Below are 14,327 nucleotides of genomic sequence, written 5' to 3'. Positions count from 1 at the left end.
ATCAGATGGATGTGACACAGTGAGAAATGGAAGAGAACAAATGAAAGGAGCATGAGATTAAAAGCCAGTGTGTGTGGTGGGGACCTTTTGTCTGAGCAGTTTGCTGCGCACGCGACCCCATAGCTTGGCCCCGGTGTTGCTGTGCCTCTTCAGCACAGGGGTCTGTGGCTGGCTGGGCAGGATGTGCTGCTTCTGGTCCAGGCAGCAGTGCTGCTCCAGACACTCGCACACAGAGTTCAAGTTTACATCCGACACTAGGATCTCCGTCATCCCCACAGACAGCGATTCACCTTCCAACAAGGAGGAAAACACACGTGGAGGAAAAGCCGGGCTCACAGGAGGACGAGGAGGAAGAAGTGGAGGGGACGAAAGATCCCAGAGTTACCAAAGTGGTTTTTACTGGACCAGGTGCTGCTGAAATGACTCCTGATGAGTTTGGGTGTTCTGACAGAGGGGAAAACCTCTGTCAGGTATTCACTTCAAAAACTGAAAGAGTGATGAAAGAGAGGAAGACAAGGTGCTGTCATGGTCTCTCTGATAAGCCTGATTATCACTCCACGCCGTCGCTTTTCTCTGAGAGTTTATTCCAAAGGCATCTGTCAGCATCGCCTCGCTGTTACATCTGACTTCCACGACGAAAAGAGCAGATATAGAGCGCTAGAGCGAGGAGGGGAGAGAGTGAGAGAGAAGGAGAAGAGGGAGGGAGATCGGGGAGTGAATAAGTGAATGAGCTGCTGCGATGGGGCAGACCGCAATGTCCAGATGTTGATGGACACACCTCCAACAGGAGGAGAGTGCCATAAACAGTTGCTGAGAGACGAAGGGAAAGCAGGGAGGGACACTCCAATGCTGTGCTGTGTTTTCTTCAGTACTTTGACCCCCTATCAACCTTTCTCAGAGCTGGTCAGCACACTCAGGAAGTAACCACAGAGCAATGAGATGAAGAAAAGCTGAAGAATGAGATGAAGAAAAGAGTGAAAAACAACACAAACCATTAGCATTTTGTCTTCACTAAGAGCAGAATTCTTCAGGCTGTTTTCTCCACAGCTTCATATGCTGCCCTCAATGTCTGACAGTAAACCATCCAACAGAACCTTAGTTAGAAAAGCTTTATCTATCTATGTTTTTTGTTGACAATAACTGGGTGAGTGTCAACCCATTTTATCTTCTCAGACTTCCAGGTTTGCAGATCCTAGTTTACCCAAGGTGAAAGGCAGTGAGCAGTGTTAGTCTCATTGACTATAACTTTTCATCAGTTTTTGTTGACTCTCCTTTTCCACCTGACTTTAACAAGACTGTAACTAATTGCACATTTCCATTGGCGGTATCGGCTTCGCACTCCTCGCTTTCGGGACCCGATACTGTTTTTGCGGAGCATTTCCATTGAGCACCAACTTGATACGTGAAATTGCCAGACTCCACGGATTGCACTTTTTTGCTGCCATCCTCACAAGATCGCCAACAAAAATCAATGGTGGCCAAATGCTTCCTCTCTGTGCGTGAGTCGATGACTCTAAGCTGTAATGATTCTCTGAACCAATCAGTGTCTGCTTTGAGCCTACGTCACATTTTCACACCAGGGCTGCTTTTTTTGAACCTCAACAAAGGAGGTACTAAAAAAAAGCAGCACCAGGTACCAAAGAGGAGGTACTTTTTCCCAGTGGAAATGCGCAAAAAGAGAGTAGAGCTGAGCCGAGTAGAGCCGATAGAGCCAGTGGAAACGTGACATTAATGGGGCAAACTATTACAAAAACTATTACAAAAAAGCATGAAACTACTTAAAAATGCTCTTGAAGGTTAATCTAAACAAAGTTCCACCAATCAGTGATTAATTTGGAGTTTGGGCCAACTCTGTATAAGGGTGGGATATATTGTTAAAATAGTCAAATAACATGAAGTAGAAGTAAGTTCAGGAAACTAAAGCTAGGGATGTCCCGATACAACTTTTTCACTTCCGATATGATACTGATTTTGCAGCCTTGCCTATCGGCCGATACCGATATTGATCCGATACAATATCAGCACAAATCATACATACTTTTATGACTTATTTTGTAGTGTGGAATGTTAGGAAAAATCAAATAATGTTACTCAAACAGAGAACAATAGACAGTAACAGTAGGTTACTTTGTTGGAGTGTGAACCACAGTCACCTATAGATAGAAGTACTGGATTTTATCGGAGCGCTTATATCGGTGATTTTAGATGCAGTCCGATAAAATCCCATGTTCGCTTTTTGTCTGATATCGGACCAATTACCAATATCAATATCGGATCGGGACACCTCCAACTAAAACCTCAACAGATTAGGTTGACTACATTTAAACAAGTTTGAATTAGGTGGACTGAAACTCGTCTCAATGTGAAAAGAATATTGATGTATAAAATAAAATAAATACAAGTTTTGTCAGAAAACTTAGATCACTTTTAACAATTATCTCTACCCTGAAGAGCTGAGACCACAGGAAACCTCAGTAACAGTAATAATGGCAATTTAGAGCCTAAAGTTAACCTGACATATGGTTTGGACAGTAGGGATAATGTTCATACTTTGTGATAATGTTCAAACCCTGTTGTTAAAGACTGGTCTACCAGTACTTAATCCATTCCAAGCAACAAATCAAACTTTGCATCAAGATTTGTGTGTAAAAATCTAAAACAAGAGCACTAAGAGATCTTTGTCAGATATTGTCAGTTATCTGGATCAGTGATTACGGTACCATGATCATTCACACTTTAAAGGCTATCCCTATTAATAACAATACAGTAGGTCCAAAACTATGGGCATCCATATTTGTTTGAAAAATCACAATGAAAGGAACAAGTGAAAAACCAACCTGACATAAATGATAAAAATTTCATAAAGATCAGTCAATTACAAACCAAGATATGAATTTTTGTAATGTCACCAACGATGACAGATAGGGATTTTTCGATTATTGAAATTGATCCCGAATCAGTGTAATGATTCCAAACCCCTTTCAAAATTTGATAGAATCTTCCATGGTGTAAAGTCTATTTTTAGTTAAACCCATAAAGTAATTTTGAGGTAATCCTGCTTACAGACAGACAAATAAATAAAAGGTGGTGAAAACATCATCTCCTTGGTGAAGGTAAAAACTTTAAATGTAAAAACTAAAAAGTGAAAGTACACAAAGTGCCATTTCTTCTCTAAACCGATGAAACATTTTCTCACTTTTGCTTTGTCCAATTTTCAATCTTTTCTGCCGATGACTAAACATCACCTCCTGCATCCATTTCTCCTTCACTTGTAAGCGTGCATGTTTCTCCTTAATACAATCTCCTTAATACAATTTTCTGTTGACATTGGAAAGTCACTCAAAGTCATTCATGTGACCCGGGAACGCTCTGAAAGACATGAGGAGTGAATGTTTATTCAACAGGACAGCTGGAGCGGGCTGCGCTTAAGTCCCCAGTATAATGGATCAATATGGACCATGGGACTGTGTGTGCATGCCTGTCAAACCCCATCTCCACCCGCCGTGTCTCATCCCATTTAAATTAAAGGGTGAAAATATTCAGCTGAGGAAATGTTACAGATGCTATGGTGCATTTTAAAAGCCCACGCTCACTCAGGCTGTCTGCTGCGCTGTGTGCTAGTGATTCAGAGCCGGTGTGAGCACTGATAAGCAGACTGCTGCCTTGCTGATTGTATAGTGAGTCACAAAGTGAGAGAAATAAAGGGAAGGGAGAATGGTACACCACCTCCACAAACAGCAGTAGTTACTGGTAAAGAAACCAAAACAGATACATGCTAAAAATAATTACACTTCAGAATCCACCATAAATATTAGATTACGAGTCATGACCAAAATCAAGAAAAATGATATCTGCTGCATTTAGATACATTTATCATTTCCTCACAGAAAGGGAGGTGGGCTCCAAATTTTTAGGTCTTGCTTTGCATTTTTGAAAGTTTAAGAGTACAAATTGCAATACTGATCATGCATTACCATTTTTCTCCGTATGCTAATGCCCCAGACAGGCTAAAAACATGTTCTTGAGCTACTTTTAGATCTATACGCATGAGTTTTGAACCCGTTCCTTACAGATACAAGCCAAATGTGATGCATGGAGTCAAAGGGGGCAGACAGGATGATACTATGGTGTATGAACATGTGTCTGTGGTCGAATGATGGGCTGTAATGTGAGAGACACTGACCAGCCTTTGCTACGAACTATTTTTAAATACTGTGATTCGTAAGTATGAGCCATACACAGTCCATGCGTCACAACTCAGAAAGAATGTCTGGGAAAGCCATGTTTTGAAAGAAAAAAGTCCCACGGGGAGGGTAGAGGGTTTTATTTTTTTCTGGCAAAATGAGAGAGAGCGAAGGGGAAGCACAGAAATAGATTGTTGGGTAAGCTGTGTGTATGTGGGCTGTGATATACTATAAATGCTTATGACATGTTTGATGCTTATCCATCTGAGAAACGAGCAGAAAAAAGGAAAAATAATAAGTCAGGAATGCCAACCGTTTCACATGTGTGAAACTGACAAGAGGAAACCGACGTTTCTCTCAAGGAGGCGGTGAAAACTGAAAAAAGTTTGCCTTAGAATAACTCAAGTTTTATAAAAAAAAAAAATCCTGCATCACTGTTACATTCCTCACTGTAAAGAAAAGTTTGTGTTGTGTGACTAGACTCGATACATAGCAGAAAGTTTCCAGTAAATTAGATATACAGTATGAAAACTGTTGTTGATATTTATTAAAAATATATATTACAAAATATATTCAACATCCTTGTTAAGGGCCAACTTTAGATTTGGAAAATTTTCCAACTTTGAGAATTCCCAGAATTTTGCAACCCTAATTTAAATAAACAAATACATAATTCCCATTAATTCTTAGGAAAAGTTTCCAACTTTGAAACTTCCCAGAATTTTGCAACTCTAGTTGAAATGTTGTGCTTTTTTTTTAAGTTGTATTATTTATTTATGTTTGGATATGAAACAGTTGTTCAAAATGACTCCCAATTTCTGGTTAACTCCAATAAAAAAAATCCCATGACCACATTTTTAAATATTCCATAGCTGTGTATGCATTTTACCAAAACAAAGTTGGAGTAAACCTAATCAATACACACCTTATCTACTTTCAAGTTGCAATAATTGGAAAAAAAAAAAGTGCTTGATTCACATCAGACAATTGAGTTATAAGTACAAATTAGGGAGTTACTAAAAAACTTCACATATGTTATCGTCCTTGGATAAGTAGATTACATGACGAATATCTTTGTAAAACTCATTTAAAAGCGGAATATTAAATTATTCCTTCTATACAGTGTTTGATTGACAGTGTCCTCGTAAAAAATATTTAAGCTAATTTAGTCAAGGAAGGAAAAGCCTGTGTTTAATAAAAAAAAGCTCTGTGTTCTCTGCTTTCCACTCAAGCTCAGACGTACATTTGCTAACTTTTGACAGTTGACTCCCTTTAGTATAGTGCCAGATAAAACCAAACGCGTCTCAGTGGGGCAGATTAGCCACAGACATCTTTACAAACAGTTCAACTGGAGTCCAACACGTCACAAAGCATCCCATCAGCACACTCATGAGGCTGAAACGTATGTTCATCCATCCTATGCTCCCTTTAGTGTGAGCTGATTACTTATTGATGCCATTAAAAACCTGCTACACTCTGCACATGCAGACGTGTTAACCTACAAGTCTGAGGGTTCACTCCACAATGATTAAAGCTTTCTGACCAGTGAAGCACAAATGTGCTTCTTATACAACATTTAAATGCAAAACTATGCAAGGACAAATGCAGTATATGAATTTCTATCGTGTAGTATTTCAGCTTGTTAGATGGTTTTTGTGCTCACGCTGTGCACAAGAATAACACAAGAATATTATCTCAAAAGGCCCTGGCATGAATAAAAATGTACAGTGGAGATAAATTAACTGCAGGGGATGATTAACGGTGAGGGGCCTTGAGCTTTGGAAACACACAAATGATAAAAAAGATGCAGGCAGAGAGGAGCAGGAGGAGGAAGGCCAGCAGGAAGATAAGATTAGGACTTCTTGTGGGAATGAAAGACGACATGAGGAAAAGGAAAAAGATTATTGTGGTTCCACATTGGACAGAGATTCTGAGTAATCGCTTCTGCAGATAGGTTAGCAAAATGTCTGAGTGAATGTATTCCGGGCAACACACTGTTTGTCATTGCATGCTGAAACCACATTAATTAACCACAAGGCGTAAAAACCTCTCTTTATAGATTATTTGACTAATTTGCGGCCACGTTTATAAAAAGTGTTCCCATTATCAGGTGACAGAGCAGATGTTTCACACATGGAGTGCAAGCAGGGCCCTTAATTATAGATAGGATGGGTGTTTCCCTTTTCAAACATCAGTATGTACACGAGTGTTTGCTTCTTTCAATACCAGACATTCAATAAAAGCAGCACTTCTGCATGCCTCAGCACTGCTGCCAATCACACACTTGATCAATTTACCAGCTCAATGTGAATATTAAGCAGATATCCATCTGTGCATGCTCAGTGATTTTTGAAGCTCCCGTGGGTGTTTAGAATGATGTGCAACTGCCCAACTATATGTTAGATTGTAGGTGTCTGATGCTTACTGGTTACCGTACAGTGGCTTTGTTTATGCCTCAAAACCTGGAATTTCTTACGTTCACACAATCATTATGGAGAAAAAGTCCAGATGTTCAAATAGGAAGCTGCTAAGTGGCTCAGCCAGATGATTCAAGGCCAAATCCAGCTTCCATCTGCCTCTGTGAGTTTGTTTAGTGCTGTTTTGTCCTGCCTGTTGTCAGACAAATGAACATCTGCTAAACTTCAGTGCAAATACTTGTTTTTCTCTTTTTCACCAAAAAGGATAAAGAATCGAAGTAATCTTTTCTTCTCATCACTATGCATACAGCTGGGGTGGTGTGTGAATTAGCTTAGAATAGCATTAGCAGCTCAGTAAAGCCAGTTTTAAATGACTACAAGGTTGTAAAGTTGTTCCCAAGCCCCTTTCAGGAGTGTGCATGTTCTCCATGAGTAGGAAGCATGATGATCTCTACTTTCTTCCCATGGCCAATAAAACATGAGACACTCGTACAGCTGCATGACGGCATTTGTCCCAGATGAATTAGGGTAAAAATTTATAAAACATTTGCAGAAGCTGGGAAATGTAACAAATATATTAGGTAACAATAGGGGAAGACAATAATAACCCTCCTACATTTGTTTTTAATATATAAAAAAATGCTTTTCAATTATGTTTTTAAACTGAAAAAGATGTAATATTAAAATGTGATATTGATTAGTTTGAATTTATTAAAACTAATATGTTGTCCTCTGCGTAATCACGAGTTAGGGTCTGATAAATAATTTTAATTCAAGTATTTACAGTTATTGCTTTAATCGGACGTGCCACATGATATTATGACACTTTAAGAACGGGAAAAAAATCACGAATGAGTAATATTTTTGTGAAAATTCAAGGTGAACATATAAAGAAGTGGGAGTTCATATATTTTTGTGATTTAAACCTTTTTTATACCTAAAATAAATGTAGAGAGACAGGATATTGTCACTGACCTATGTAGCAGTTTAGGATTTAAGTGTAATTTTAATATTTTCAGAGTTAAAGCATTGGCACGTGAGCTGCGCACTGCTAATTCTTACATTCAGGGGATTTTTTTGCATGCTACACACACATTATAAGTAATAAATATATTGCACTATGAGCTCATGTGGGCTTTGATCACGCAGGCCTTACATATCTATATGAGTGTGCCACAACACTAACTGTCAATCCTATAAGCAGAGTGCAGTGAAGTAAAAGTGAACAGTTCTGTGATTGGGTATGGAAAAATGATGACATCAAAAAGAATTACAACAAGGCTCTGCATCCGTTTCAACTGCTTGTCAAAAAATGATGCAGTTGGGCAACAGGCTGGGGAAGAGCTACTCATGTGTAACAGGTAGTTCAATCAGATTTACTGTGATTTGATGGGAAACAGGATGACCTGCCCTACATTTCAGCTTCCCTGCTGTTTTTACCGAAGCTCAGTCAGGAGGAGAAAAAAAAAGGGATGAGCAGTTTGTGTTTGTTAGAGGATTTTTTTAGGGGAGAGTCCTTCAGGGTACAGGGTGAGTCAAAGATAGGAGAGCAAAGGCAGAAGCAGGGGATGGGGGGGTGGGTGGGGGGATCTTCACAGCCGTAGGGGGCTCTCCAAGATTATTCCTGCTTCTCTTTCATCCAAGCTGTTTTTGGAGGGGGGGATTGATCTTCCTCCACCACTCCATCACTTATTAAGCATTTAAAGTCAAACCTGGTGAAGGGGAGTCAGAGGAGGGAGAAGATCAAGAATGAGCAGAGGTTTCATTAGCATGAAGCTCCAGTCAATTGTGTGTGGTTGGGTGTAGCGAAAATTGAGTGATAGGAGTGTAAAAAAATAATACAAGGAGTGAAAACATTTGGTGTGTAAGATGAAAAACAATGGGGTTCAATACAGAAAACTATCCCACAATATGAAGATCACTTAACAGGAGGATTATGGGTAAAGCTCAGAAAAATCTTAAGGCTGTTATTTATTATCAGATAAATACATAATGTTTTTACCTCTAATTGGCCACATTTACATGGGAGCTTTAATTCCTCTGTAAAGCGGAATTCAAGTTAATTCCTCTTTAACCTGACCTTGTAAACACTTAATTCCTAATGCTAATTTAATTCCAAATTAAACTTAATTCCAAATTATGTGGCTGGTTTATTCAGTTTTTAATTCCAGATTAAATAATTCCTCTGTCTTGTAAACAGTTAACAACACTTAATTGCACTTTAAGTGAATTCCAGTTGTTTTGCACATGTGCGACTTGCGGCGATAACGCGCAAGGTGACGACATAATCCAACATGTCGGCCCGGAATAGAGTCGACACTATTTAATAAGAGCCTTAAAAGACATGGATATAATGAAAAAAGGGGATGGACGGATGCATAAACATGCAGACATTAACACGGACACATGGATTTATTAAACACACATGAGATCAGCAAACGGAACGGCTTCAACGGACGGGTGATACTAAGACTCGGAGATGAAGTAAATGCGTCCCAGTACTGCTGCACAGGCTGTAACATCACCAAGTTTATCATTGTACCAGTTGTTAGAGCCACTATCTATACCAGGGAACAACTATTTATTCCTGGTGATTGTTTACCGGAGTTTCTCTGGGCTTTATTTACTAGTGATTAGTTCATATCTCTTTTCTGCTCCGAGGACCAAAGTGTGTTATTGCCCAGCTGTTGCTTCAAAACTACAATCAAAATGAAGGTGAAAACAGTTCTCGTGTGGTTTTCTGTGTTACAGCTGACAATAAAAGGTTTGTTGTGAGTTTCTACTAATAGACGTGAGCGACGTGATACGTCATGTTCTCCTCCTGTCCAATCAGAGCCTTCCCAACTCTCAGACCTAACGCGTAATTAACTAAAGCCAAATAAGCTGGTTTTCCATGTAAACCTCAATTCGGGAATCACTATTTCCACGTAAACACGAAGCAGAACACTTTAATTCCGAATGATTTAAACCTGAATACTGGTAACTTAATTCCGAATTAAAAAACATCATGTAACCGTATCAAAAATAACTCTGCTTTTCAGATTTTTTTCACGCACTGAACATTGTGGCAAAACAATGACGGATGCTTATTTATTAGTTTACACATAAAGGTCAGATTCTGGCTGAAATGCGGAGTGAGGTAAATACCGGGAACAAACTAGAACAAAAATATTGTTACTCAAATCACTGTTCTCTTTGTCTGGCAAGGAAACACAAGAAATCCACAGTAAGAATGATTTTAAAACAATTGTAAGCATCCGTCTAAGGAACTCCACATCCAACAATGCAATGCGCAAAACTTTTATGTCAATAAAATTAACTGTTGATCATTTACATCTTTTTTTCAAGCAAATGATTTTTCATTTATTGATCTTTGAGGTCTTCACTATGTCTATCTGATAAAAAAAAAAATTGTCTCCAGCAGCTTTACCTATAAAAAATTACAATTTGCATGAATGCTTTTCTTCTTTTTTTTTTTTTTTAAATAAATTAGTTTTAAATTATTTTAATTAGCATACATATACAAAACAACCCCAGCAGCTTCATGTATAAAAATAATAATTTGGTTGAATATTTTATTTTATTTTTTAATGAGTTGAAATTATTTTATTTTGCATATATATAGAAAATAAAAATGTATATTTTCAAAATGTGGTACAATCTGCATTTTAAACGATCATGAATTATTGAACATAAGGAGCTCAATAACTGCATTTCCCCTACTTTTTTATTTGTGTGCACAGCATTTCCTTTGAGCCGTCTTACCCGACATTAATCTAATCTGTATACATAGGGCCAAGTTACAGTGTAAAAATCAATGTGTAAATGAAACGTGCAGCATGTCAGGAGGTTCTTTTGAAGCAGACTAATGTAGACGGGGTGAAATGTCCTCTATGTGATGTGAACACACTGTGCTATAGAGAAGTCTCGTGATGTGTGTGAGGCTGGAACAAGGTTGTGTTACATATGAACAGCGTGACCCAGTTGCAGTGATGAAGAGAGTGCAGGCTCACATGGGCACGCTGGTGTTCCTGACCCGCTTCAATTATTTATTGTAGCCTCCGCTGGCTGGACGCAGTCACCTGGAAGAATCCACGAACCGAGAAGAGGGCGGTAGTACAGGCACAGAGGATGAGACGCAGAGTGAGAAGAGCAAAGCACAGGATGGAAGGCTTTGTTCTGAAACTATGGGGTTTGTAAATAGTTAAGGCGAAAAATATTTGGAGAAAATTAAAAGTCACTCACATGGAGCAGTTTGATGTAAACACACATTAACTCCTGTTTTTTTAATAGGTAAATGGCCAAAATAAGCTTGTACAACATCAAATAAAAAGCCTTGTCATAAACTATCAGCTTTTGTAGGTTCAGATTAACTTCATTTATTAACATTTATTGATTTTACATTTTTGTTCCCCTCTGATATAACTGCATCCTTGATTGCAGTCTGGAGCCTTTGTGAGCTTTATGAACAGATGTGATATATTATCACCTTTATTGTTGTCATATACGTACAGCTACATACATGAATTTGATCTCTGCATTTAACCAATCCCTGAGGAGCAGTTAGGGTTAAACATGCTCACGGTGATGAGTCATGACCCAGGTGAGATTCGGACTGGTGACCACCACCGCTTAAGAGCTCCTTAGAATTGTGGGTGTACGCAAGTGTATGTAAGATTATAGAAAGGGTTGGAACGAATGATACACTGAGTTCACGACACCATAAATGATAATGGGCTCACTATAACAATACGCTAGTTATAGAAATGAAAAAAAGACTAAATAAATTACTGTTGGAAAAATAAATAAAGATGAACAATATTATCAACATTAGCCATAAAATGAGTTATCGGTTGACATTGATGTCGGTTTTTCCACTAATACTGAAAAATAAATATGTGCTGTCGTTTGAGAAAAAGAATATGTCACTTTTCCCAAGTATTCTTGTTGTTTATTGTGGAATACAGTAGGGTATTACATTAAAAGTAACCTGGCTAAAACTATTATTTCCATGGAGAGATATTTTATATGATCTCAAACTAGGTTGGCTGGGACGGGATCTGTGTATAGATATCAATATCTGTAAATATCTGAAGTAAAAAAATGATCAGAAAAAAGTTTATATTGACCATCCCTAAAAACACTTGCATACTTACTCTGGGTAGGACCTTTTCAACCAGATAAAAAATACAAAAAACAAAAATAAACCATAAAAATCTGGCATATAGTACTGATGAAAATGTTTTATTTAAAATAGCTTGTCTGCATCTGTGTGCATCAGTTAAACACATTAGGACGACATCTGCATCGACATGGTGCGCTCCCTTCATTGTGGAAGCAGCCCCACTCTGACATCTCTCCATTGAGTGATTCGGGCCTATGTGTGTGTGAGAAGCATGTCCCTAAAAATAATAACAGAGTGTAACATAATTTCCCTTCAGGGATTAATAAAGTAATTAAAAAAAAAAAAAAAAACTGCATTAAAACAAATGATCAGATCGTCTCATACATCCTAACACAATTTTCCCCTGGTTTATTTTTTCATTTTCATTTATTTATCTATTTAGCACACATAAAAAAAACAACAATTAGGGTGCAACGAGGGAACAAGAGCTAAGAACACTAAAGGCTAAAAAACACTTAGAAGATCATGAGGGGGAAAAAAAATGCACAATTAATCTCTGATATAAGTGGAAAACTAAAAAATAAACAAACCTCGAAAAATATTAATATCAAAAGGCAAATGAAAATATTGAACAAATTATTATTCGAAGATCAAAAAGGAATCAAAAAGGAAACACAAGAAGTAAGTTGGTGTAATGGAGGAGGATTCATGAGTGGATAAGACGTTTTTTTAACTGCCTTTTAAAGATGGAGGATATGGATCTTAACGGGGGAGGTAAACTGTTCCAGAGCCTCTATAGGATATGTTAAATAGGTGATGTGATGTACGGGGAAAGGGTAAATATAGAGAATAGTTATTGTCATTACTGTGTCTTGTATGGTATGATTGTATATTTGAAGTAAAAGTAAAAAAAAAAACTTTGAAAAATGACAGAAACACCTTGCTTACTAAAAATAAACATATGTAGAAATAAACATGTCTGACAGATCAACTCAGTGAAGTTTGTTATTAACATAAAAATAACTTCACTACAAGAACGATGAAGCTACATTTATGCTCCAATCTAACTTAAAAAATTGGAACATCTTTACAGTATAGGCTGCACACATCATCAGCTACTAACCAGTCCAAGGATAACACTGTGTTTTTGGTTCTGTATCAGCTGAGATTAGTGCAAACTACCCACCACCTCCTGTAGATATGAATCATATATAAAAAAAACAGGGATGCAAGTATAAAAACCAGCTATCAACAATAATCTGTGCAGGCGAGTGCTAGACCAACCCAAACTTAAGTGTTTAAAACAGGATATGAAATCCCCATCAGGGCAACACACATTCTATAAGCTCTGATGTTGTGTTTCCGTTGAACTGGGTCAGTTATTTCGTTACACAGCTTTCATTCAAAAATAACCCGAGGGCAAATCAAATCATATCTGAGGGTGACAGCACAGTGTGGAAGAGCGGAAACTATCAATTTGCAGATTAAAACCAGTCAGTCAAAGGAGAACTACCACAACTCTCCACAGTTGAAAGAAACTCTCCTTTTACCACAATCCTTTACCGCTTTCTCCTCCTCCTCTGTTTTAAATTCACATTTTAAGATGAAATCAAAGTCAAACAAACATCGTTGTGATGATTGCTGGAATAGTGAGAATGGACCAATTGGTGCTCAGCTTTCTCTGACTAACAGCATCTAACATCATCAGGTCAGAGTGAATGACGCACAAAAGCTCAAGATGTAGGCAGAGACACACGCATAGAGTACATGTCCTTCAATATTACACAACATGTATTAGATAATTCCAACAGTTTGTGACTGCGAGAAAGACTTTTAAGATCGCCTCCCTCATAATCGCCCACTCAGCCCTTTCAAAGTGGGACGCAGTGGAGAAAGCAGGTACACACTCGAGGCAGCGCCCCCGCAGTATCAACACATTTCAGGAATCTACTGGGGACATATTCATTTAAAAGAGTGATCCGACCAATTCTGAACAACGGTTATGCAACAGGCTGCTTGGAGCGAGGCGCTGCAGAGACCATTTGTCATCAGAGAATCTCTGAAAGCCGGAGAAATTCAAGGCTTTTTAACATAGAACATTAGAGCATCACAAACACAGCAAACTTTAACCACATCTTTTTTTTCTTTCTGTACAATAATCCATGAAAATGTGCAGGTACAGACTGAGGTCCACACTAATCTTACTAATGATGGTTTAACTTTCCGATTGAGGGGGAAAACAGCAGAAGATGGAGGTGAGGGGCTTTGATCCCAGACTTGTTACATGTGGTGTCAGTTGGCTTTGCAGCAGTGGTAATGATCTCATCTTTTACACGGCTGACACCTTCACAACATCCTCACAGGGAAATATTTCCTCCATGTGAAAACAATTACATCAGCGTTGGCCCAATTTATTGTGCCAGCAGGAGTCAGAACTCAGGTCTGAGGTCGGTAGACGAGTAACAAGATTGAAGCCACAGACGCTGGGTAAAGAGTTAACAAAAGTGAAGAAAAAGCATTAACAGAATACAGTTACACTGTTAGCTGGGATGGGTTTGATGTTTGGCACCTGTTGGCGAGTGACAGGTGGACATACTGTAG

General features: G+C 38.4%; 1 protein-coding gene across 6 annotated transcripts in view; it reads right to left on the bottom strand.

Moving 5' to 3' along the window:
• The window catches only part of abr (ABR activator of RhoGEF and GTPase), a 174,114-nt gene that overhangs the window by 21,176 nt on the left and 138,611 nt on the right, over positions 1-14,327 (bottom strand). The window contains exon 1 of one of the 6 annotated variants that reach the window (XM_028466150.1): positions 85-670. The exons of the other annotated variants lie outside the window; for them this stretch is intronic. Coding sequence (XP_028321951.1) covers positions 85-270 — 186 coding nt within the window. The 5' untranslated portion in view covers positions 271-670. Of the gene's footprint in view, positions 1-84; positions 671-14,327 lie in introns of those variants that run through there. 6 annotated transcript variants of the gene reach the window in all.

Source organism: Gouania willdenowi, chromosome 14 (assembly GCF_900634775.1).
Source record: "Gouania willdenowi chromosome 14, fGouWil2.1, whole genome shotgun sequence".
In the NCBI taxonomy this organism is placed as follows: domain Eukaryota; kingdom Metazoa; phylum Chordata; class Actinopteri; order Blenniiformes; family Gobiesocidae; genus Gouania; species Gouania willdenowi.
Note: the sequence above shows the minus strand (reverse complement) of the source record. Positions and strands in the feature narration are given on the sequence as shown.